The 26760-nt window shown below is 44.6% G+C and overlaps 1 protein-coding gene across 3 annotated transcripts in view; it reads right to left on the bottom strand.

Moving 5' to 3' along the window:
* The window catches only part of Myo18b (myosin XVIIIB), a 279250-nt gene that overhangs the window by 8932 nt on the left and 243558 nt on the right, over window positions 1-26760 (bottom strand). For all 3 annotated transcript variants that reach the window (XM_023711848.1, XM_023711846.1, XM_023711845.1), the window contains 2 exons: window positions 18751-18795; window positions 16800-16937 (listed from right to left, as the gene is read on the bottom strand). In XM_023711848.1, the coding sequence (XP_023567616.1) occupies window positions 16800-16937; window positions 18751-18795 (183 nt within the window). The remainder of the gene's footprint in view (window positions 1-16799; window positions 16938-18750; window positions 18796-26760) is intronic.

Here is a 26760-nt window from a genome sequence, read left to right as displayed (position 1 = left end):
GGGTCAAGGAATGAGTTTTGAACCTGATAATCAAATTCAGATCCTGGCACTTTCCCTTCCAGACCAGGCAACTTTTAGAGCCAGCTCTTTCTTAGCTGTGAGAGTGGAGCAATAGTGACAAAGGTTATGGGGTCTCATTAAGAATTACAGATGATGCGTGTTCCTGCAGCCCCGGTGCCAGGCATCCGGGCTCTTTTTCCTCTGGGTGTCCACTGTTCGCCAGTGAGATGAAGCATGCAATTCAGTGATGATGAGCCTTCTAGAAACCCAGTGCCCACACTGCCACTCAAAACCCACTTCTTGATGACACAGTGCCAACCCCACAATTAAACCTGAATACTGAGGTTTTAGTTTAGGAGGACCAATTCTCCCTTAACATCTTCTGTCTTGAAAGAAAAAGACAATAGCATACGTGCCATAGGTTCGCCCACACAGCTGTATGGAAACTTGCACACACAGTCCATATTCACAGAGGCCCGGCATCTGTAGAGTCAACCAGTTCAGAACTATTTTTAAAATTCCATCAGAACTGAAAGGCACAGACTTTTCTTCTCCTTATCACTGTTCCCTGAATTGTACAGTATAAATACTTACTTCCACATCCACAGTGTTCACGTGGAGTAGATACTATAAATCATCTGAGATGATCTAAAGAATGCAGGAGGGTTGTGTAGGTGACATGCAACTCAGGTGAAAGTGCAGACCAGAGGCTAAGCACCCGCACGTCTTGGTGTCCATCTGAGGGGGCCCTGGAGCCCACCCTCTGTGGACACCAAGCTCTGGCTGCACTGCTTATTCATCTCCATGCACTGACTTAATGTACTTTAAGCCCTTAGCCCTTGTTTGATTGCTTTACCTAGAAGGCCCTTTTCACCAGGGCTTGAGAAGGCCCAAGACTGAGAGCAGATGTTGGAGAATACATAAATCCTGGGCATGAGCCTGCTCTGTCTGAGTGTCATGGCAAAGAGAAGTGGAGACCAGAGTGGGTGGTGCGTCCTCGAAGCCAAGCAGCTGGGGTGACAGCACCCCTGCCAGGACCACACCCTCCCCCTGCCAAGGTATCATGGCTCCATCACTCTTATCTCTAGTGCCAAGCCCAGTAGCAGATGTGTCATGAATCGTGTTTGAAGAACAATCAGAATGTTGATTAGTACATGTTCTTGGTACTGGAAATTAAGCCCAGGGACACTATACCACCGATCTATATCCCCATCTCTCTGTATTCAGAGATAAAGTCTTGCTAAGTCATGCGGGTTGGGCTCAGAAGCGTAGTCCTCCTGCCTCAGCTTCCCCAGGGTGCTAGGATTATAGATGTGCACACCACACCAAGTTCATGCATGTATTTTTCATACAGCACCTTTTCAAGATCAGAATCATCACCTCATCTCACAAATGAGGAAGCTGAAGCTTGGGGGCAAGAAATCACTTATTCAAAGTCTGACTGCCAAGCGGCAGAACCTGAATCTGGACTCTCATTGGCCCAGTATAAAGCCCGCTCTTTTTTTCCTTGCTCTGTACCACATGCCCCCCAGGCAGAAGGCTGGGTAGAGACCACAACCTGTTGAATTCAGATCTACATTTACACAGCTTTCACAAGTGACTGAGACTAAAGAACCAAAAAGTTAGCCCAAGTTAAGAAGATGCTGGATTCACTGGCATTAGATATAATCGCATACAAAAAAAGAAAAAGGAAAAAAAAGTATATATTTTTCCCCAAGTTTGAATCTGGCCAGACTCTGGGCCAATTGTAGCTACAGGAAACTCAATGCAGATTTAATGACACCATGAATCATCCCCAAAGGCATGCTGTCACCCCATTCTTCATCCACACCCTGAAATTATAGAGGAAATTAAAAATGTATCAATGTTCTTTAATACTGGCAAGGCCTGGGATGGGAAAGCAGATGTCCTTTTAAGATGGCCTGAAGATACAGTAACTGAACCCAAAATAACAAATGATGTCTGTAATAAAAGTTGGCCTGCTGCCCAGGACTGTGCCTGATGCGGGGAACACAAGGCATTGATGAAGGCCTGTGCTGGTGCAAGTGGATTCCAGGTAGTAACAGCTCCCATGCACTGTGCCTCGGGGTCTGCAGGCATCATTCAATTTTATTTTCACAGTGGTTCTCAGAGGCAGATACTATTGGCATTGCTCTATGTTAAAAAGAAGCTCAGAAGGGAAAAGTCATTTGTCACAGGATACACGGATTTAATCCAAAGGCCCCCAACTTGAGATCCATACTGCCTCATCCCTCTACCTCTTTCTGGACCACTTTATAGGTGAGGAAGCTGAAGTTCCATGTATCAAATGGGCTTGCTGAAGAACTGGCAAGGCTGAGACACCCAGCCTGCCTGTCTGACTATCTGCATTGCCAGGCCAAGCTCAGAGAAGTGGAAAAAGTGCTGCCTTGACACCTTTGTCCACAGAGTAGAGTCCACAGTGTAAGAAATTCCAAGCAAATGGTGAACTGTGCATTATGAACACAACAAGAGGTTGGCATGGGAGGAGCCAGCAATAGGTACCTTCTTACCTAGGTGCACGGCCTTTCTGGAGGAAGTGGGTAGGAATCAGGCTTTGGAATGATTTGAGGGAATGATTTGGGTGGTGGGGATGGGTCCAGGAAGGTGCTACAAGCAGGAAGGGAAGATACCCTCTACCAGGTATGAGCTTCTTACGTCTGCAAAGCACTCAACAAGCAAGAGCAGGTCTCTAAATTTCATAGGTAAGAAAACAGTTTTAGAAAAATGATAATCCCAGACCTCTGGGAGGCTGAGGCAGGAAGATCACGAGTTTGAGCTCAGCCTGGGCAATTTAATGACTTAGTGAGAACCAGTCTCAAAAATATTTTTTAAAGGGCTGGCCATGTTGCTTAGTGAGAGAGCCCCGGGTTCTATCCCCACTACTCAAAAAAAAAAAAAAAAAAAAAAAACAGTAAGGCCAGGGTGGTGGCACACACCTACAATTCAAGAACTCAGGAAGCTGAGGGTGACAGATGGCTCAGTAGAATAAGTGCTTCCCTAGCAAGCTCAAGGGCCTGAGTTCAATCCCCAAAAAAAAAAAAAAAAAAAAAAGACACTCAGTTGAGAAGGAAATCTCCAAGCAAGAGGATGCCTGACTGGGGACACAACCCAGGAAGTAGACTCAATGGCAGGTCAGAGGTAATGAAATCAGCAGCCCATTGTCCCTACTCTTGGTCACTCCTGGACTAGAGGTGTGGAGAGTGAGTTAGGAAACAGACACTGCAACTACTCTTTCTGTGGGACCATGGTTCTTGGGAGACAAGGCAATTCTAAGCCTTGTGTGCTGTTCTCCCGGCTATGTGAGAAGGCACCTAAAGGCCGGCCAGATAGCTCAGTGCTTTAAAGCACCTGCAAGGAGGTGCCTGAACACCCTGTACACCCTTCCCTAAAGCACACACACACACACACACACACACACACAAAAGAAGGCACTAGTCCTTGACATGTCAGTCCTGCAAGCTGCCTCCACTGATGCCCACCCATATACCTACTGCAGGGCAGAAGAGTAGGTCTTGGCCTGGCCACACATGCCAAGTGCTCAGCAGGTGCAATTTAATGACTAGGAGCAGTGGTTTATCCTGGTTTATCACTCATCATGGAGATGAGGGGAGGCCAGGGGAATAGAGACAGAGGGGGCTTAATACAATCAAGGAGGAAAGATTAGCCCTGGTATTCCATAGCGCAGCAGGTAGGGTAACTAGTCTACAACAACTTAGGATATATTTCAAAATAATTAGAAGACTCTGAAGGACCCCAAATCATAGAAATGATCGATGTCAGAGGAGACAAGAATGCTAATTACCCTGATTTGAGCCTATACTTATATTGAGTTATTGTGTTGTACTCCATAAATATAGACAAATATTACATGCCAATTAAAAGAAAAGAATCATCCCTGGAGCTCTACCAAAAAAAAAATCAATTTAAATGGGGTTTGGGAGAGAAGGGCAGTCATTCTAGTTTAAGAGAGAATAAAGATAAATGCAAGCTGCTCATGGTTAGGACAGTAGAGGCCAGGGAGGGGAATGCTCAGGAGGCTTTACTTTTTTTTTAAGGCTGAAACTGCTCTAAAATAAAGCTTACTCTTTGAAGTGAGAGAGTAAAAACAACCAAATAAAATAAGTGTCCTTAATAGGATCCTTCTTCATATAACTATTCAATGATACGGGACAACTTCAGGACAGTTGGGCTAATGTGAGAGATGGGATCTTAAGAGGATGGGATGGATTTGTTCATTTTCATGGATAGGAGAGTGGTGAACTTGGAAATTCCTCTCTCTTAGGAGCAAGATGTGAACCCATTTAAGGGGAGCTGACATAATGTTTTCAACTTATTTTCACATTGGCAAAAAGAAAGGAAGGAAGGGAGGAAGGGAGGAAGAGAGGAAGGAAGGAAGGAAGGAAGGAAGGAAGGAAGGAAGGAAGGAAGGAAGAGAGAATGTGTTAAGATCTCACTAGAAATAGGGGAGGAAAGACAAAATGGGAGTCAATGTGGAAAATGAAAATGCTGACAATTACAAATTACTGTAGAGGTTGGCTGGTGTTGTCCACTTACCTCTGCTGTGGATACTGAGGCTTATAAATGAGGAAGTGGAGGAGGGAGGAAGAAGAGGTTAGAGAGGAAGAAAGTATTTCGTGGTTGATTCTGAGGAATTGTGGCCCTATATGTTTAAAAACAAAAGACATTTTTACTGGTCCCTCAATATTCAACCCAGCTATAGGCTTTCCCAGAAAACCTTTATCTGACTCCAGAGCCAGGCTGGGACCCCCCTCTAGCTCCTGCAGCCCCCCAGGGCCTCCTCATCACTCTGTGTTAGAACTGTGTGTTTCCTTGTTTATCTCCCAATGGAATGCTCATTTGTGAACTAGACTGTGACTTTCCTCTATGAATCCCCAGCATCAAGAAGAGTGCCTCAAGGAAAATTCCAGAATGGGAAGCTCAGAAGAGCAGAGAGGCAGGAATGCGCTAAAAATGGACACAAGGCTTTGTCTGCTTCATTGGCACTGGGTCCTGCCCAGCGAGTCCTGCTTACCAACTGCCAAGAGCAACTTCTTGGGGTCTAAAGGCAATAGCTCCAAAAGCCATTCCACGTGCATGATCCACAACAAATTCTCCATGTTTTTAAAACCAAGCCAAGAGCCTGCAGAACATCATCACCTTCTGCAGAACATCATCACCTTCTCGGGCATCGGAGCCAAGAGGGAACAAGGTCCTCACTGAGGCTAAAGCCCTCCTCCTAATCCAAAAAGAGAGCGATGGGAGAACTCCAGCCTGAGGCTCATGACAGTCAGCCTGAGCTCTGTGGCTTGCGTCACGCCCTCTAACACATTTTCCACAAGTTTTGAAAGGATGTAATTCTGGATATGTAAAATAATTAAAATGTCTAATTTGATTGCTGATTCAACTTGGATTGAGCATATTTTAAGTAAAATTTCAACACATGACTTTTTGGCCCATGCATAGAAATTGCCTCAACTGAGTACAGGAAAATGGCAACAGCCACATAAGATTTCAGATGTACTCAAAAAATTGCCCAGTTCCCCAAGAAAACACAGTTTTAAAAGCATGGGGATTTTCTCTCCTTCCCTCCCTCCCTTCCTTCCTTCCCCCTCCTTCTCTCCCTTCCTTCCTTCCTTCCTTCCTTCCTTCCTTCCTTCCTTCCTTCCTTCCTTCCTTCTTTCCTTCCTTCCATCCATTCATCCCTCTTTCCTTTCTTCCTTTCCTTCCTCCCTACTTTTCTTCTTTCCTTCCTTCCTACCATTTATCTACAATCATTTGAGTGCCATGATACCAGATGAGGTAGATACAGAGATAAATACCCAGTGCTTTCAGGGAGAAAGCGAGGTAGCTGTATCAAGCTTTGACCAGATGAAAATACAAGTCAAGCTTCATGCCTGTACTCAAGAGCAAAAGAAAAAGAAGTACAATCTACATCAGCACTCAGCTTCCAGATAGGACACAAGAGCTTCCAGAGAGCAAATCCCCATTTAGTAAAAAAGCAAAGCCAAATTCAAATGGAAAAGTATTGGAGAGTCACCAAATCAGTGCAGACAGAAATCAGATTCTAAAAGAAGGGTCAGACCCTGAAAGGGAGCAGTGTGGCACCTTTCCTTAAGAATCATTTCTTGCTTTTAAAAGCAAACAAGGCTTATGCTTCCAGGTATCAAGACCTGCCCCATAAGGTGACTAAGCAAGGCAATGCTATATTAGCTCAAGGATGGACAGAGAAATGGAGTAGAACAGATACTAGAAAAGATCCATAAAATCACTTGATTTATGGCAAATTGCAATGTAGAAAATACTTTTCTCTAAAATATGTCTCCTGGGCCATCTGGCTACCCATGTGGAAAATAATGAATCTTACCCTTACCTCACACCATAAATACATACCAACTTCCACTGTATTGTGTCTTTAGATATAAAGATGTAAATAATATCACAAAGACCATAAAGGAAGAGTCTTATGATTTGAAAGTGGGAAGCTCATTCTTAAATAAGCTATGTAAATCACCAATTATAATAGAAAATTATAAATGTATGGTAAAAATACACTGTTTATCAAAATAATCATTCAGAGAGTGAAAAAATTAAGCCATTGAATGGGAATAGGTCTGCATATCCTATAAAGGACTTGCATCTGGAACACATAAAGAATTTCTACAAATCAATGAAAAGGAGATTAACCAAAGAGAAAAAAAATTAAGGGCAAAAGGCTTCATTGGACATTTCTCTAAAAATATCCAAATGATGATACAAGCATGAGAAAAGGCTTATTTATGAGGAAAATGCAAATTAAAAACCAAATTTTGATGCTACGAATATCCACTAAGATAGTTTGAAAAGTTTTTTCTGTTTTTCAGTGCCGGGAATTGAACCCAGGCCCTCTGCACTGAGTCATATCTTCAACCCTTCATATGTTTTACTCTGACACATGTCCTTGACCATGTTGCCCAGGCTGCATTTAAGCTTGGGAGGCTCAATCTGTGCCCGGGAGAGGGGGCATAAGTGGCCCCAGTTGAGAACCAGTGTCATGGGCTACAGTGCAAAGAAAACTGATGAATTTCTGCTGTGTGTAACAACGTGGAAGATCTCACACCCAAAATGCTAAAAGAAACAAGCCAGACACAGAAAGGACCACATATCAGAAACTTGCAGATTTATGGTTCAAACACTGGCATCTCCCACTTACGGCACAGATGCCAGGATGGTGGTCACCTTTGGAGAAGGAGAAGCTCTTGACTTGAATGGGCCCAAGAAAGTCTCTGGGGAATTGGTTATGCTCTGGTGTTTATTTTATTTATTTTTTTGTGGTACGAGGGATTGAACTCAGGACACAGTGCTTGCCAGGTAAGTGCTTGTTCTACTTAGCTATCTTCCTGGCCCTCTGGTGTTTATTTTAGTGGCAAGCTGTAGTCAACCTTTGAAACTTTTACCACAGCACAGCTTCTTGTATTTATATTTTAATAAGCTTATTTAACAAAAGTTGAGGTCAACTAGAGAGCCACAGACTCTAATGGAACATTGTGGACCAAGAGGGATTAATTCTAATGACTTGATACAGGTTTACAGCTCATTTAGGGAAGCCTTCGATGTTGTCAAAGGTCTACACACCCACCGTTCTAGACCAGGGTTCTAGACAGGGCACAGATCTCTTTTCTAGAAAGGGTGTGTGACCCAGGGATGAACTCTGTGTCCCCTGCCAGGCCACCCCTGTTCTGGCTCTGGGCTGAGTGCTGTATGTAGCCTTGCACGTTTCTGCGGTTTCAGTTTCAACATCTTTTCTACTAATCCCCCTAACGCCAGTAAACCTGGAGAGAAGCCTTTCTCCATCAGGAGGATGTAAAAACATATTCAGGAGAGGCCTGTTCATTAAGTATATTCAAGATGGATTAAAATGATTCTGAGCTTTGGTCCTAAGAAGGCAGAAACCAGTAAATAAATGTACTATTGAAATAAGATTAGTGAGGATGCTTAACCTAGTCTGAGAACAAGCTGTTTTTAATGCTAAGTACCATCCATTCACATATCCATAATTAATGAGCTAATTACAAGCAAGTCTTATCTAATCATTTAAGCAGTCCTCACGTGACCTGTCCTTGGCTTCCTGTCTGTAGTAGAGTAATTGCACTTCCTTGAAAGTAATACAACTTTATTTTAAAAATAATACCCTGTAATTTAGACCTTTTTACTAATTCAAGTCAGCCTCACACCAAACAAACACAAATGGGGGATGGTATTAATATGTGAAGGCTTTTCTTTTAAATTAGAAACCCCAAGCCGAGAGTATGGGTTGCAAGTGTTTGCAGCAAGCAAATTTTCCCCAGAAGAAGGAAAAGTGGTAATGGCATCTTTTAGCCAGACCAAAAAAAAAAAAAAAACAGTTGTGTTAAATTGACACAGAGCAAATGATACATACAACAGTAATTAGCGAAGATTACACGGTAATTAAAATCATGATGATTATGTGAGTGAGAATAATTTATACAATAATCTCCATGCTCACACTGCCATGTGACCCAAGTCCAAGAGTAACAGGAGAGAGTGGGGTGGGCAATAAGCTGAAATCACAGCATTGCTAACCAAATGGTGATGGATTGGCCCCCAACACTGAGAGATTATAAAAGTCTCTGGCTAGGATAAATTTGATTTGAAATTTCCAAGGCTATCAAATTTTGGAAATCAGTCTTCTCTGTCTCTGTCTGTCTGTCTGTCCGTCCGTCCGTCCATCTGTCTGCCTGCCTGCCTGCTTGTCTCTCTGTCTCTGTCTCTGTTTGTCTCTCTGTGTCTCTCTCTGTCCCTCTCTGTGTCTTTCTCTGTCTCCCCGCTCTCCCCTCTCCCCTGTGCCCTCTCCTCTCTCCCCTATCTCTTCTCCTTCCCTCCCCCCCCCATAATCCTCCAGCTCCAGACAAGGCACCTCTTGGCCTCTGGAGAGACCTCCTTCCCAGTGTTCCCATCATTCATCAGGACTTAGCCTTTCTCCCTGAGCCAGATAGAACCATTTATTTAGCCCTCAGCTGAGGACCACTTTCACTTCTTTTCTCCTCTCTGATTGGCTCAAAGACCTGTGACTCTTTCAGGCCTGGGACTTTGAAAAGAGAGAAATCCTTTCACCACTTGTTTCAGAGTTGGGCAGGTCAGCATTGTTGCTGCCACCTCTGCCACAAGAAAAACTCATCAGGGAGGAAAGCAGAGCAGTCAGGTTGCTAATGGCCTACATCTTCAGGATCGTTTTCAAACTCTTGGATCCAGCAATGCCCGAAGCCCTAGATCCCTTTTAAATGTCCCAGTGACAGCAGACAGTATATTTTCATTCTTGCTAAACCCAGGTTGAACTGGTTTTCATGTGACCTATGCCCCAAAGAAATCCAACATCATGCACATAAGTCCTAGCATCTCCCATGGGCTCCAGGACAGAGTTTATGTTTTAAATTTGTATTTGCATTAGTACAGGCATGCAGTACATAATGATTACATTCAACATTAGTATGTGTAGCTAACACCTCTTAATCCTTTTATATCCAATTCCCCTCACCTCCAAACTTGCTTACAAGTTCCACTGGATGTTCCCTAATATACTAGGTCCACCATATTTAAAACTGAGCTCAATAAATCTCTACTTTTATTGCCAACACATTTACTAAGTAGCTCACTGTTTCTGCTGCAGGTATAGCCCACTTCCCTAACCCCTGGCTCATGAAGAAACCAGATCTGGTTCTGCCTGTTGCTGCCAGCATCTAGCTCCTAGCACAGGCTCCCCTGGTCTGGCCTGGGATGAAGGCAGGAGGGTGGATGGAGCTAGAGACAGCAGAGCATATGAAAATGACTAGATACCACTGTGGACTCAAGTAATAAAGAGGAAGAAATGAGACCAGCAAGGTGGGTACGGAGCATGTCACCAAGGGCACTGCATGCCGGGCTTAAGTGCTTGCATCCTACCCTGCACAGCAGAAGGCAGCAGAGATTATCAACAGATGGCTACAGGGCAAGTATGTTTAGCTTTGTGAGTTCTATGGCCTCTGTTATAACTAAGTACTGATACCTTAGTGCCATGGACATTGGGCAGGACACGAACAGCAGAGCTGTGGCCTCATTTATTTACCAAAACAAGTTGGGAGGCAAGCTTAGGCCTATGTCAAGAGTTTGATGTCCCCTGTTATAGGCAGTGAGAAGCCATCAAAAGCAGATTCTTATTTCTGAGGAATCAAACATGCTGCAGTGCAGAGGTGGGTGGGCAACACTGGAAGGTCACTGCCAGAATTCAGGAGAAAAATAATGGTTGTCTAACTTACAGGTGAGGGCAGTGGGGATAGTGTGGAGTGGAAAAGGTCAAGTATTTGGAGGGGAGCAGAGTTACTAAGATAGAGGTTTGAACTCAACATAGGGAAGACAGAGAAATGGGACTGAGATGACTCCAGGTTTTTAATTTGAAATGGCCTTGGGAATGACAGAACACCCAAGGGTCATGATGGCCCAATAGGGAAGGATGGGATTACTCCAGGTGTCCAAGAGCTCAAGATCCATCAGGGTATCCACAGTTAGGTAAGACAGGTTCAGTCTACTGCCCGGGAGAATGTAAGAGTGAGTGGTCTAGATCTAGAGGCCATCTGCTTATATCTGGAGAGTCAAAAGCCCTAGAGAGTTTCCCACCATCAGGTGGAGAGAAAAAAATAGCCAGGTGAGTTAAGGGTGGCATCTGGTGGTCAGGTGGCCAGGAAGGACCAGGAGTTTGAGGAGTGCCAAGCAGGAGAAATGCAGACAATGCTGCAAGTAGAGCTCGGAGAGTGCTGTGTGGCTGCCAATGCTGGGGAGAAGTGTGAAAAAGACAGTGAATAATGTCCCTGATCTGAGGTTTAGAAAACTGCTGACGTGGTGAGAAGAGTTTTGGTAAAGTGGCAATGGCAGGTGGTGAGCTGTGGCCCACTGAGGCATAAGTGTGGAGTGAGGAAGGGCAGCTGGTGTCCTCAGGCCTCACTTCTGAGAAGCCTCATGGGAAGGGAAGGAGACACGACCCCACAGGACTACAGAGTGATAGGCAACAATGGAGTTGGGATGGAGGCAACGTAGTCTGCAGGTCCTTCAGAGAAAGAACTGAAACACAGAAGCTAGGGTGCACGAGTGAGCAGGACATGCAGTGAGCAGGCCTCAACTGTCCTACAACAAGGGCAGCCACTGGTCTGGAAAGAAAGGGGGCAGGTGAGCCTGTGCAGCTGGGTCAAGCGAGGCCTATCAAGCACCCAGGTGACGCAGCACTGCTGGGTGTGGGGCAGCACCTGGAAGGAGCCGGGGCTCAGAGCCTGCTGTGCTTAGCAACCTGAAGGAAGTGGGGGTGACCTAGGCTTTCCAAGGACTGCAGCAGGGTGACAGCCCATGAAGTCAGGAAGGAGATGCCAGGCACACAGCAGGCTGAGACCGCACGCTGCCCTGGGGCAACCCTGGCTCCACCTGCGGCCAGATGTTGAGAAAGCCTCTTGTGTCAAGCACAGCTGCCTCACCAAACCCATAAAGTCCATCTTAGGGGGCCACAGAGGTAATTTAGTGTCTCGTCTCCACAAGCGCTTGCATTTATCAGCAGCAGCTGCACGATCCCTGAGCTGTAAATCACACAGCCTCAGGTATATTTCTCTCCAGTTGACATCCTCTTATAAATAATGCGGGAAATGCTTTCATGCTATTGGTAGAAGACTGTTTGCTTCCTCTCTTCTGTTTTTAGAGTGACCTTCTCTCTTAGTCAACTTGCAAATGGCCAGGAGGCTCACTCACAGGGCCCCACCATGTGTCAGGTAGGATGGAGGGATAGAAAACCAGGGGCCCAGTTCTTAGCAATTCCCATCAGAGAGAGGACCAGTGATGTGGTAACATCTATTCTAATGGAAAACGTGAAAGACACTGACCTGGAGACTCATTTGCCCAGGTGCATAAGATGTGTATTTTTTGAAGCCTAGAAGGTCAAGAACAACTATCAGAAAAACAGAAGTAAAATATAAAATGTAGCTAAAATACGATATAACTTTAAGATCTTTTTCAGGGATTTAAAAGAATAAGACAGATTTATGCCTCCTGCTAGGGAAAGATCTCCAAGATACAATGTGGAGGTAAAGAAAAATAGTGCAAGAATTTAAGAACAGCATGAATAATAAGGTATCATATTATTTATCTTTTTAAAATTCCAACAAATACACTCTTTACTAGACCTAAGGATGGATGGATGGATGGATGGATGGATGGATGGATGGATGGATGGATAGACAGACAGACAGACAGACAGACAGACAGACAGACAGACACCAAACTGAAGATGCTCAATCTCTCAGACAGGGAGGCAAGACTGAAGTTATGGCCAAGGGGATTTTTGTTTGTTTGTTTGTTTTTTAAGAACGAGGGATTGAATCCAAACCCTTGCGCTTTGCCAGGGAAGTGCTTATTCCACTTAGCCATCCCCCTAGCCCCTGGGATTTTAGTCTTTTATTACATTTTAAGTTCTTTTCGGTTTTTCATACTAAGTGTATTAAGGAGGAATGTAGAAAATTAATCATGTTTGAATTTTATGTCATGTTATAAAAAGACAAATCATTTTGTTTACATGAACAGAGAAATTATTTCCTTTGTCTTAAAACACAGATTTGGAATTATCCCTTCTTTCTTCCAGTACAACCACTATGGAAATAAGTACGGAGATTCCTCAGAAAAACTAAAACTAGAAATCCCATTTGACACAGCTGATCCTCTTCTAAGTATCTTCTTGAGTTAAGGACATCATAAGGACATCATCCTGTAGTGATATGTATAGATAAATAGATAGACATAGATGTAGATATAGACAAATAGACATAGATATAGATACACGTTTATAGTAGCACAATTCATAACAGCTAAATCTTGGAAGCAGCCTACATGACCATCAACAGATGAGCAGATGAAGAAAGCAGAGTATTTGTGCATAATGAAATCTTAATCTGCTCTAAAGGATAAATTCAAGCCATTTGTAGGAAAATGGAAGCATCTTGAGACCACGGTGCTAAGTGAAATGCATCAGGAATACAAGTTTGAATATCAAATTATTTCTCTTATATAAGAAATCCAAAGTCTAAATAAATAGAGAGCAAAATAAAAGAGATGTAGTAGGAAACAAGTAGATAAATCTTTTGCAAATGAGAAAATGACCAAGAGATACAGACGGGGTAGAGGAAAGAAATGCTAAAAAAAAAAAAAAAAATTAAGGTGTTGTGTACATGTAGCAACCCTCCATGATAAATATAGTCATGATGTACTGAAAATATGTACTAAAAATAAAAAATTTAAAAATTTCAATATAGCTATACAGTGGGTAGTGATGAAATCAAGGATAAGTAGCATTTCCATCTTTTAAAACACTTGCCTTCTCCTTATTTTAAAGAGGGGAAGTACTCATAGACAATTTGTGAATTATAAAGGGCTGGTGCTGGCAGGGGATGTGGCTCAGTGGGAGAGTACCCCCGCAGCATGGGCTGGGCCCTGGGTCTGACTTTCTCCTGCATCCCACCAGAGAAGCAAACATAAAGAGGTACAAGTAAAAGTAAACCTACTGAGGCCAGTCCTTATGATCAATTTGAGTGTGCTACTTCCCTCTGCGCATGTCAGTTTTTCCCTCTGTACAATGAGCACATTGCACTAACAATGCCAATGTCTCTTTCCAACTCAGAATGTCCAGAATCTTCAAATTACAGCAAATATTTAAATTTAAAAAAAATAAAAGACACACAGCCAGGAACTATGAGACCAATGTGTTCAAAGTGAAGGGGATGGTTTTATATATCTTAAGGGTAATGAGTCTTCTACTGTAATAAATTTTAAATTTAAATATCTACTGTATTTTCTGATCTCGCCTCACTGATCAAATGTGTACAGCAATTTCTTTCAAATAAAATAATCAAGGTATGTCTTCATCCACCTTATTCACTGGCTCTGGCATTGTGCAACTTCTGGCTGTTTCTCAAAGTCAAAATGCCTTGAAAGGGAAAACATTTTCAGTCAGTTCGGAACATCAAGGCAGCCATGACAGTGCCAAGACAGACACCCATGAAAGAGCACTCCCAGAACTGCTCCAGAAAGCAACCAGAATGATGGGACCACTGTGTTCAAAGCAAGACACAGTATTTTGAGGAGGAGCAGTGATGGCGTGTCTTATACTGTAACAAATTTTTAAAATGGTACATATTTTTGGATCACATCTTGTACACTGAAAAAATTTACGGCTTTTCCCCAGGAGATCTGGTACTCTGAAATAATCTTTCTTGGCTGATTGGCAAATGCTGAACAACAATCCTTAATAGTATTAATAATGCGCCAGACTTGCCGGCAAACAGCCAGGTGAGTAATCCCTTAACTCTAAGCTCTGTTTCTGACTCTTCCTGCTACCTGCTGTGTGATACTGAGGGTATTGTCAACTGTCTCTGAGCCACAGCTCATATTGAGCTGTAGGCAGATATGGTTAGTATCTCTGCTTTAGCTTGATGATATGGTCAGTTATTCACTTAACAGAGTGGGGAGCACGTGCTGGGAGCCAGCCTCAGACATGAACATGAAACTAGACAAGGAGTCCCTTCTTACAAATGTGAAAATTAGCTGCTTTGCCTCCTACCTCTGTGCTGCTCTTGGTGCAGGCAGCTGCATGCTGAGCTGCACATGAACATGCCCAGGATTTGTCAGGAAGACAGGACAAGAGGAAAGAGACTGGAAGAGGTCTCCTGGGGCTGCAGGGGAGCAGACTTGCTGGGGGAAGTGGCAAGAGCTGGGTACCAGCAGTGTGCAGCCCCCCTGCTCACCGCCTCTGGATCTCAGGCATCTCCCATGAGTCATGGCGCCTGACTCTGGGACCCTCTGAGCATCACAAAGGCATGGATGCTTATGAAGCAACTGATATTCTTGAGTTCTTTTCTGGTATCATGCTCTGGGTGAGAAACGGCTTTTGTATCACCATGCTTTTCCTCTCAACCTCTCCTGCATGAGAACACACGACCAGAGAAGTTAAGCAACCCTCCCCAAACCTCACAGCTGCAGATGAGTAAATGGAGGATTGGAATCCAGATGCTCTGATTTTAGACAGCGAACTGGAATGACCACAGCCATCACCACCCATGCAAACAGATGCCAAACAACTGAATCTATCATCCATGGGTCACAGGTACTTTCCCTGCACCTCATAGTTTAATTATGGATCTTGGCCATCACGTGACTGAGGGTTTGTACTCTGCCCTGGTGCCCTCTGCCTCTGTTCTGATGTCTTACCCACAGGCATGCAGGGGAAAGAAAGCAAAGAGGACAAATCCTCCTTTTGTGAAGGACATGATTCCTTCTCCACACAGACCTTTGTTTTTAATTAAGAGCAGTAATCGCATGATCTTGCTTTAATTAACTCCCCAGATGAACCGCATTCCTTCAGCCTTCCTTTGATATTTTCCACATCAAATGTTAGAACCTAAGATTATCTGTAGTTATGTGCCAGACATTTGCCATTCGGTGCATCTGCCTGATAGGTTAGCACAAACTCCCACCCCTTCTTTTTGTGGAGACAACCCTCTGCTTCAGATGGGGTCGTCCGGGTTGACTCCAGTCATCTGTGACTTCTCCTTCTAGCTTATCACTTTGGTCCTTCTGTTATCACAGAAGCAGTGTGCATTTCATCTCACTTATGCATCTGCTTAATCCATGATTTCTGATTTATGGCCATTAAGTCCTAATTGCAAAAGGGTTGCCCTTGAAAGGGAAAACCAAGTGAGCTTCGATAAATGGAACTGGAAAGCAAGAAGAAGAGAGAATTTAATTTGTGTAGCTAAGAAAGAAGCCCGAGAGCCATTTGTTGAGGAAACCTATCCTGGGCAGTCCTAGAGATCTGTGCACTGCCCGCTTTGGCTGTGGCAAAATTAATCTCCATCTATGGCAGGGAAACGAGGAAGTCCTGATGCTCAGATAAACCTAAATATCTTAGAATGAAAAATTCATCCAGCTCAACCTAATTTTTCCCTCCTTCCCTTCCTTCTTCTTTCCCTTTCTTCTCCTCTTCTTTTATTTTAGACAGTGTCTCATTAGGTTGGCCAGCTTGGCCTTGAAGTCCAGAGCTCATGTGACCCTCTTGACTCAGCTTACTGAAGAACTGGTACCACAAGTACAGGCCATCATGATTGGCTTCAGCCCAATTTTATAACTCCGTGTTCAAAAACCACAGTCAAAAACAGAATAAAACAAAACCTTTAAGGGACTATGTTTATAAAGGAAAGTTTAAACCCATAACTATCCACAAATGGAAAACTAGAATGACTTGCCCTAAATAGAGGGCAACTATAACAACTTCTGTTTTTTTTTTTTTTTTGTTTGTTTGTTTTTGTTTTTTTTTTGGCGGAACCAAGGATTGAACTCAGGCCCTTGTGCTTGCCAGGGAAGCGCTTATTCCACTGAGCCATCTCCCCGGCCCCAACAACTTTTGCTTTTAAAAGTTCATGCCATACTATTTAAAACCACCAGAACACCATGCTTTGGAGAGGACTGATTTGGATCCTCATCATTGCAACCACTTGAGTCAGTGAATTATAGTCCACATTTTTTAGGATAAAGAAGTAGAAACAAAGGGATAAGTGATTTGCTTGAAGTCAAGCTAGGAATTGGCAGGTCACACCTCAAACTGGCAGAGCCGTGACATCCTGGCCTAGACCACAGAGAATGGAAGACTTGAACAACACCCTGAAAAGTCAGAAACTGTGAAGCTACTGTCCATCCAGAGGCAGCAGGGTGATGTTTTCTCTCACCTGGAGCTGCGGATGCAGCTTCTGGTAGCTGACTGTCGAGAGGGTGTCCGTGTGGTGTCTGTAGCCAGGGACAAAGTACAGCTCAACCAGGACTGAAGACTGCTCTCCGGCTGGGAGCTGACGACAGAGACACTATCCCTGGAACCAAATGCAGGACACCATCATCAGCACAATGCCAACCACAGTAATGGCAATGACTAGACAGTCCATATTTCATGCCAAGTAATATGCTAAGTGCCATATGTACAGAACCTTACCCAGCATCTCAGAGGTGTGAGTCAGTGCTGTTGCCATTACATATTAGGAAACACTGGGATTTTTATAGGCCAACTTGCATCTTGGCCGAGGTCACTCAGCTAGTCAACAATGAAGTCAAGATGCAAACCCTGCTCATTTGATTCCCCTGACCATGCTATTAGCCACTGCCCTACTCCTGTGGGACATAAACACTCCAGTAAGATGCTGAGGCCCTTGTTTTAGGAATCAAACTTAGCATGGAATTTTATATCCAATAATATCTTGAGGGACTACACCAAGTGTGGAGGCCTTAACTCCTTACTTACCTACACTGTAATGTATGAACTGAGAGTTTGTTTATAATCTCTGATTCTGAAAGCAGCACAGGGAGAAATCCACATGGATATGCAATAATTATTTTCTGTTCAATATACTCACTCAGTAATATGTGTGTGTGTGTGTGTGCGTGCATGTGTGTGTGTGTGTGTGTGTGTGTGTGTGTGTGTACTGTGTGATTATAAAGCAGAAACCTATCCCCTGAGCTTCCTGTCTTCTTTTGTAAAATGGGGCTAATTATAGGGCCCTGCCTTCTGATTGGGGAACAGAGTAAGTGAGATCACCCTTATGAATTTCTCAGAATGGTTCCTAGCAAACAGATAGTGCTAAATGGTAGCAACCACTACCACTACTCTTTTTTTTTTTTTTCTTGTAGAAATACTACCAGTTTGTTCATGGATACTCTGCACCAATCACTATGGAAGGGGTGATACACACAAGATCTTAGCACTAACTCTATCCTCAAGACGCCATCCTAACAGACTAAGGGCCAGCCAAATAGCTCGGTAGATTAAAGCACCTGCAGGGGCTGGGGCTTCAATCCCAGAGCCTGCTGTGCTGGCTCCACCCCCAGGGTGTGAGGGGATGGCAATTGAGACTGGGCATGGTGGTGCAAGCCTATAATCCTAGCTCTTGGGAGGCTGTAAACAGGTGGATCACTATAAGTCTGATCTAATAGTGAGACCCTGAACACCCTGTAGACCCTTCCCTAAAATACAAAAACAAACAAACAAACAAACAAACAACAACAACAAAAAAAAAAACCCAAAGACTCCATCCTAACAGACCAAATAAACAAACACCTGTATGCACAGCCAGAAAATAGGAGAAAGATTATTCCTAGTGTGGAAAAGGCCTGAGGGCCAATGTTAGGAACAAGAAGCAGGAAATCTCACTGCATTTCCTAGAGACACATAGGAGGCCCCAAGCCCTATATGAAGATTGAGCTATTCAGCTGTTCACCTTTGCCATACAGGGGCTGTGCACAGAAATTCCAGGAGGAAAGTACAGTAGATATATCTGTATGGAAGGCCCAAAGGGCCTGGGCAAAGACACTGTGTAAAGCAGGAATCATGGGTGGAGAAGGAAAGTGGGGTCAAACTGTACAGGACACAAATGTCCATCCCAAAAGAGATTACTCTGGAACAATGGGGTAATACCAAGATGTATGAGGACAAAAGGGAAGATAAAGGGTTCTCTTTAAGTTGGAAAGGGAGTCTTCCATTCCCCCATGCAGTGTCACAAGTGCAAAGTTCTAGCTCTCTCAGGCATTGCTAGCAATTCTCCCAGTGAGGGTGAGAGTTCTTTCTGCAGAAAACACAGCCAGAGGCCCACCTTTGCTTGCTAAGCTGCTCAGTTCCACTCAGAGTTAACTTACATCTCTTTTTTGCCTCCACTGCCACAATCCAGTGCTGTCTGGACGCTAGAAGGAAGCAGAGAAAGAGCGTGTTATACTTGTGCTGTCAGGGACTGGGGAGCATGCTTATTAACATTAGACACAGTAGGGTTCAAATCTCACAACTGTTGGGGCTATGTGATTTAAGCAGTAACTTATCCTCTCTGAGCTTCTTGTCTTCCTTTGTAAAATGGGGCTAATAATAGGGCCCTACCTCCAGAGTTGGGAAGCAGAGTAAGTGAGATCACCCTTGTAAATTTCTCAGCATGGTTTCTGGCAAACAGATAGTGCTAATTAAATGGTAGCAGCCATTACCACTACTTTCTTTTTAGTACAACCAGTGCTGCTGTTATTAATAGCATTGTTATTACCAACAAGCAAGGCATTTGCTTGATATTCTTAGTGAGCTTGGCACATCAGACCCAGGGCAAAGCAGCTTCCCAAGGCATTGTGGGAAACTCTAAACTAATTACAATGGTAGCTATTCTTGGAGGAAAATCCCTTCTTTCAGCAAATATGCTGTGCACACAATTTCATCTGCCTAACCCATGCAGCTCCATTTTAGAGATGAAGAACTGGACACCTGGTCTAACATCATGCAGCTTTGAATCACAGATCTGAGGGTCTATGAAAGTCATGCTTCTGAATACTGACCCACAAATCACAATCTCCAGAGACCTATAACATCACCTAATATCAAGTCCTCAGGCTGGACCCCTTCAGTTTGGTTTTTGGGTGATTCCTTCCTTGGAAGACCTGCACACTTCTTTTGAAGGATGCACCTGCTACTCCTTGAACCCTACCCTCAAAGACCTATTCTGTTCATATGCACTGTCTCCATCAACTGTGACAGCACTTGTGGGCCACATCTTACTTGTCCTTCAATCCCAGGGCTCATGAGAGCTCATAAAAGATCAGTTGGTGATTCAACAGAAAAGGGGTCAGTAACTGTGGGTCACGGGTCATGGACCAGGTCTAACCAAATGCCTATCTTTATAACTAAGGTTTTCTGTCTGTGAATAACCCCATAGGGGACAGAATAACAACTCCCAACATGTCCAAATCCTAACCTCTAATCCTAACCATGGAAATACTTCTTCTTACATAGTGAAAGCTTTACTGGAACTAAGGCACACTCATTAATTTGCATTTGGAAGGCTTTCTCAAATACTTTAAATACCAACCTGTATTTGGACAATACTAGGGAGAGTTTTCTAGTCTGATCACTAATCAAAGGACACTGGTGTTAATTATTGTCTGTCCAAAGCCCTAGCAGGCTCTGTTAGTTTATTCCTCACAAGTGGGCTCAGTATTCACATTGACCTCCTGAAGGGACTCCTTCCTCCACTGCTAGAGATCCATTTGCTTCATGATCTCCAATGGCTGGATACTGTATCTTATCTTCTTTTTCCTCTTCTGCACTCACTGTAGCTTCCCCTCACTATGTTTCCTAGGGCTGAGCTCTAAGGACCCAGTCAATAGGCTTCCTGCCACTGTAGCTTCCCCTCGGACTCAGCCAATGGGGAATTCAATTGACAACAGGAAGGAAGGAGGAGAGAGAAGGAGAATAGAGAATTTATACTCCTGAACTTTTCTCCAGTGCACTTCCCAAGCTGCTTCTGTCCAGTCTCTCCCGCCAGGATGCCTTCTTTATAGTGTTCTCCCTTCCTTTCCTACTCTATCCCTATCCTTTGTCCTTTCTTCCCTCCCTCTCTTCCCTACCCACCTCTTTCTCTCTCCTTCCCCTTCCTTCACTCTTCTTCTTCCTGGAATCCATCACTTGTACCACTTTCTCACTCCCTAAGACTTAGTGGCTACTTCTCTCAGTGGTTGCTGGGCCGTGGGTGCCACACTGTCCCCTTGGGGGGGGGGGGTCCCTACACACAAAGCTTTAAGTCCTTTAAGTTTTCATTTGGGACTTGCTTTCTAGTTCCTTCTGCTGGTTCCAACCTTAAAAGGAAAACCTGGGTTTGTCAGGCCAATATTTCATACAATAAACAAACAGAGAGGAGACACAGCCCAACAGCCCATCACTGCATTGTTAAACCTTGATGTGTGAAGGGAAAAAAAACCCAAACCCCCAATAAAGAATAAAAAATGGCAAAGACTATAAGCAATTGTTATTATTCCCTCCAAGCCTCTGACTTTGGAAAAGAACAAGCCATGAGGATAGATAGAAAGATTCAGGTATGGATGCCTGCGCATCCTGCGTCTTCATAGTAACTGTGCCTTGCTTCTCCCTGCCTGTGATTCTACACCACTGGATTTGGCACAAGACTTCTCAGGCAGGCATTGAGAGCTGCCAAGTGATCCTACTGTCCACTTAGGATGAAATGCTATCCAGAGCAAAGGTGTTCTCCACTCTGGACCACACATTATTTGTCATTTGAGAAACTTCAATAAAATAGAGTATGCTTAAAATAAAGAGGATGGGTCAAGAACTTCAGCGAACGATGGCCCATATTTGCTGTAGGAGCAAATGCCAAAGGTGCCTAACACCTTTATTGTGAGGTGGTCTGGGTTGGAGGTTTGGTGCAGAGACTGATGAATACCTTCCAGCAGATGCAGGGAGAGTTTTGTTCTGCCTCCTCCAGAGAAGAACTAAACCAGATGGAGTAGAAGTGACCATCATGTTGCCTTGACGCACATCACAGATCGTTGGTCTTGGAAGGTTCTTGAGTCTGTACATCATGGTGCTTGGAGCCTTCAGCTCTAGACAACCTCATGGGGGGGTTTCTTCAGGGTCAGGAAGAGAGATTACAGGGAGAGCTCTGCTAAGCATCTTCCAAAATGATAGCTGCATCTCATTCTGCACAAGGATTTTCTTTGGAATAAAACAGGGGAGTTCAATTTCAAAGAGAGAGTTTAAAATCCAATAGCCCTTCTTCCATCATGCGAAAAGAGTCTGGGATGCACAGACTCCACTAGGCTGTTTGTTCCCCATCACACCCAGTTTGAGCAAAGAAAGTGCCCAGTGGTGATTCTCTGTTGAAGAGGCAAGCAGAGGTCCCAGAAGGGCTGAAGACCCTTCCACGGTCCTGATCCATCTGGAGACACAGCTGGAAAGGAAACCTTCATCTCTTGACCAGTGGTCAGTGGTCCTTTCTCACCTCGGTGTATGTGGACTTTTGAAAAAGAAGTTGTGCTAGAAATTTGTAAACAGGAGACATGATGATGAAAAAGGTAATTGATTAAATGTCTTGAGATGTATTCTTTTAGGGCGAGTCTTTGCCAGACAACAGCAGTCTAAATGCAAATACTGGCCAGGGAAATAATGCATCAATTCATCAGCCCCATATCTCAGCGACGGATACAAGCTCACCATCCTGACAGGTCAGCTACTCGGCGGAGAACAGAGACCTTGACAGAGGCAGGAGGAAATGGGATCTGCTTTACTTGACTGCAGAGCTTGATTATCAGAAGCGCAGGTGAGAGTGTCACCCTGAAGAGCAAACCATGACTCCATCATGTCCTGTGTAGGCCGAGGAAAGATTCCTGACTTCAGTCAGCCTCAGTCTCCTCATCTAAAATCTTAGAATTTTAATGATAAGAATGTTAGGATTGTTCTGGGGACAGTGAATGGGAAACAGGGGGCATAGTAACCAGCACAAAGTTTTCCAGGAAGTGGACTTTTATTACAATTATCAGACTTTCTGTCATGCCAAAGTAGGTATACATTTTGGAGTTTTGGCTCCCAGGGAATTGCAGCAGCTGGTGGGTATCAGGGCTAGAGGTTTGTTCATTTAAGTACATGCTCTTCTGCACTAGAACCTCATGCTGTAATGGTGAGATGTCCACCTTTTTAGATGGTTATGGCTTAGATTTAAAACATCCCCCAAGTGTTTCATGTGTTTGGAAGCTGACTAGATCATGAGGGTGCTGTCCATCCATAGATCTGCCCACTCGCGAGATGTGCAGCTACCAGCACTATTGGAAAACAAGGCCTAGTTGGAGTTGAGTCCTCTGGGGTGTGACCTGGAAGGGTGTATTCTTGCCACAGGCTGCTACTTTATCTCCCTGTTTGCTGGTTGCCATGGCATTCTCACCTTTCCTCTGCCATGCTCTGCTTCCCATCATGCTTTGGAGCCAAACTACCATGGACTGAATCCTCCAAAAGCTGTGAGCTAAAATAGTATCCCTCTCCTTTCAAGTGGTGGATGCTGAGTACTTCGTCCCAATGATGGGAAAGTGACCATATATAGTCTAATAAGGAAATCTTACAAACTGTCCTTCCAACTCTGGAGCAGACTCATCACTCACAGTGGCAGGTAATGCAAACAGACAAGACCATTGTAGGAAAAGAGCTGCTGTCAGTCCCAAAGACAGTCCTACTATGAAGCAGGAAACTTTATAATCTGGCCAAAGCCTGGATCCTCCAGTGACTAAGTGCAGTCAGAAGAATGTCTCCAGTGGCAACCACCTCTACAGTGAGACTCAGGTGACCCCATACCCTATTTTTGCAAGGTTATCAAAGGATACATGTTGGAAAATGTGCGCCTCACCTTCACCCCAGCCGGTGGAAGACTTTTCCAGAGAATTCACCTCACATTAGCCCAGCTGGAAAGGGCGTTCTTTTAGCTGACCCCGAAGTCAGATGTCATCCATTGACCTTCCCATATCTCATTCAAACCCCAAGCCAAGGCAAGAGAGCAGCTGCAGGCTCTGGGCTAGAAAATAGATGGGCTTGTCTGTCCGCTAATGCAGCCCTCCCTCCATGAATAATGGGAATCAACTTAAAGCATTTTGCCATTAATATAAGAAGATAGATGCCACAGCCTGTTACAATAGTGAGGCCCTGATGCAGGAGGGAAAACACTGAAATGCCACGCACACGCTGCCTGACTTTCTGAGCACGTAGCAGCATTTCCAGCCTGGAAGGCCTGTTACATTCAGATCTAACTGCCAACATGGGGAAATGTGACTTCATAATTGTAATTTAAACAAAGTCTCTCAAAGAACCTCACTTGTAGCTGAAGCATCTCCCTCTCTCCCGAGCCATTCTCTAGCTCTGCCCCCATCCCCTTTCTCTCTTCTCTCTCTCTCTCTCTCTCTCTCTCTCTCTCTCTCTCTCTCTCTCTCTTTCCCCCCCTCAGGTGGGTTTGAATCCTAATTGAGAGATCAGTTTGAAGAAGTATCTCAGACCAATCCCTCCGGCTCCAATCCAAAGCTCTTACTCCAGGTGAAGAGACAATTGGAAGAACACAGCAGCCTGCTGGAGCTGCCGACCAGGGGAGAATCCAGGCTGGCCCTGGGGTGAGAGCTGAAGATCCTGCTCTGGGCAGCACAGCCCCAGCCTAACAAAACAGACGCTGCGTTTTATTGTTCATAAGCGGTGTAATCGTGCTGTGGTCAGAGACCATGCTTTGTACATTATTAATTCTTTGAAACGTGTTGAGACTTCTTTGTAGGTAATTTTTCCCACTTCTTCCACTCCTGTGACATGATGGAAATCTATGTTGTATTTCAATCTCAAAAATCTGAGATAAAAAGCATCGAGATAGGGCTGGGAAATGCAAAGAATTAGGAAATGCTCCTCCCTAAGGATGAAGCTGAGGGCAGGGCTGGCTGCACGGCATGTGACACCACATGTCCACATCTGTCTGAATGCTCACCCTTCCCTGTCTTAAAATTTTATAGTTTGGAACAAGAAGGCTGAAGGTTTCATTTTTATTCTGGACCCCACCCAAAAGGATGGAGCCCAATCCTCCCTGGGGTCTTGTTGGGTTTCCATGGGTCATTTAGACAGAGAAAGAAAGACGGGAGGCAAGGAAAGGGAGAAGTGGGTGGAAAAAGTGCGAAGGTGGGGGGAAGAACCACTTCTCCTTCATTTCCCAGCTGTGGGAGCAAGCAGGCTCTTACCTCACTTTCTAGAACGGGACCCTCCCTGTCCAACCTGCCCTTTCCAGATCCACCCAGGGATGGCGCCTCCAACTCCCCTCCCCGTCCTTCTCTTCCTCCTCCTCCTGTAGACCTCTGGCCAGCACCTTCCTCCTGACAGCCTGTCTACCAACCCTGCTAGTCATCAGGGCACCATGTTCTCTGCCTGCATAACTCTGAGTACATTCTTTTGCTTTATCTATAAGCATGTTCAGTTTATTCATGGACACACACACACACACACACACACACACACACACAGCAGCCCATCCCTGAGTTTCTCTACATCTTCAGCAGTGCAAAAAGCCCCGACTCCAGTCCCAGCACCCTGATTTCAGGCGAACCATTCAAGCTCTTTATCTGAGACTCAAGAAAAAATGCTAACAAGAAGTAAGTGGAATAACACCCAGCATGGTGTCCGGCCATGCTTGGAATAGATGCTCGGCAAGAACTTATCAAGCAAATGAATTAATGAAAGCAATGGACAAGGGTTAAACTGCTGAAATATACAAGGTTCTGTGCTGGAGAATCATATTTTTTCACCTTTGATTGCTATTTTGCCTTAGAGATGAAGAGAATGAGGGTTAGAGAGACTGAATAACTTATTTAAGGTCATACAGAAATTTAACTATGGGATCCCTAACTGGAAATCAAACTGTTTGAAATGCCACGCCTGTGGAGCCCCAGTTTTTTCCCCACCTCCAGCCGCAGGAATTGCGCTTATTGCCTGGGGCACTTCCAGGCCCAAGATGCATTTCTCTTTAGATTTGGTGTTCAGCAGTCATTGCATACCTCGCAGCAACCTGACACGCAGGTGAGGTCTCTTCCAACCTCAATAAGTAGGAGGCAGGTGCTGTGTGGGAGCCAGACACCCAGTCAAGGAAAAGACATCAGAAACTCAGCAAATTGAAGGCTTAAGGTCCCTGAACCCTTAGTCGTGAAAAGGCAGATAGAAAGCCACAGTTCAGGCTGGATTCCTGGGTTCCCAGGGTCTTGAGCTCAGAAGAGATTGAAAAAAACAGAGGATGGGCCATATTAACTGGAAGACTGCTGGGAAAAGGGGTCTCCTATTAGGATGATGGTGAGGCCGTGGTCCCTGCAAGGCCAGGGAAGTGCCTATGAGCAGAGACTGGTGTGACATCTGCCATTCACTCAGTAAGAAGTCTGTTCCTTGTTTCTTGTCAAACTATCTGGCCAGCCTGTTACTCACACCCCCAGGCACAGACCCTCTGCCTCTTTCCAAGTTATTTGTCTCGTGACTTTTATTGTTTTTTGCAAAAACAATCTCTTACCATGCAAATGAGGATGATTCAGAAATGGCTGCTCATCGGCCCAAGATCCGAACACCCACAGCCATTCGTCCTTGTTACTGTGAACGCGGAGGCACCGGCATGCCTCGGAATGCAAGAGCCAGGAAAAGTGTCAAGCATGTGAGTCCACAAAAGGGGTCCATAGATACAGATGGTGGTTCTGTCACAACCCTAACAAAGCAAGGAGCGGGTAGTGGGGACGGGGACCCTAAAACCAGTTGGGAGTCAGAAGCTGCTAGAGCATCACCATTTGCTGTTTCACCAGGAGTTGGCAGCTGTGCAAATTAGCAGGAAATGGAGAAGCTTGGAATGTGCACGGAAGTCACTTTTGCACAAAATCAGGAAGACTCTTTAGATGGAGCTCTTGGGTTTTTTCATTTTTGTTTTTTGTTTTCGTGCAGGGTCTCACTATGCACCTCGGACTTGCAGTGATCCACCTATTTTCTGCCTACATAGTGCTGGGATTACAAGTGTGCACCACCACGCCCAGACTCTCTCGGTGGCTCAGTGCATCCAGGGACGGGGATCGAACCCTGGCCCCTGCGCTTACCTAAGCAAGTTTTTAGTCCACTGAGCTACCTTGCCAGCCCTTGGAGCTCTTTATTTAGAGGCAAGACCATGGGGTTTTGAAGGCCATGGGATCTATCTTCTGCAGTTGAGTATGAACTGAATTAGAGGTTTCAAATCTCCAAGTAGCTATAGCTACAAAGAGCCCAGGGCTACATTAAGAGTTGACATACATAAAAATTAAGTGTAGAAGAGTACACAACTGGGGCAGGTGTGGTGGCACATACTTGTGACCCCA

Source organism: Octodon degus, unplaced genomic scaffold, assembly GCF_000260255.1.
Source record: "Octodon degus isolate 3935 unplaced genomic scaffold, OctDeg1.0 scaffold00021, whole genome shotgun sequence".
Classification (NCBI taxonomy): domain Eukaryota; kingdom Metazoa; phylum Chordata; class Mammalia; order Rodentia; family Octodontidae; genus Octodon; species Octodon degus.
This window is presented reverse-complemented; position numbering and strand designations above follow the sequence as displayed.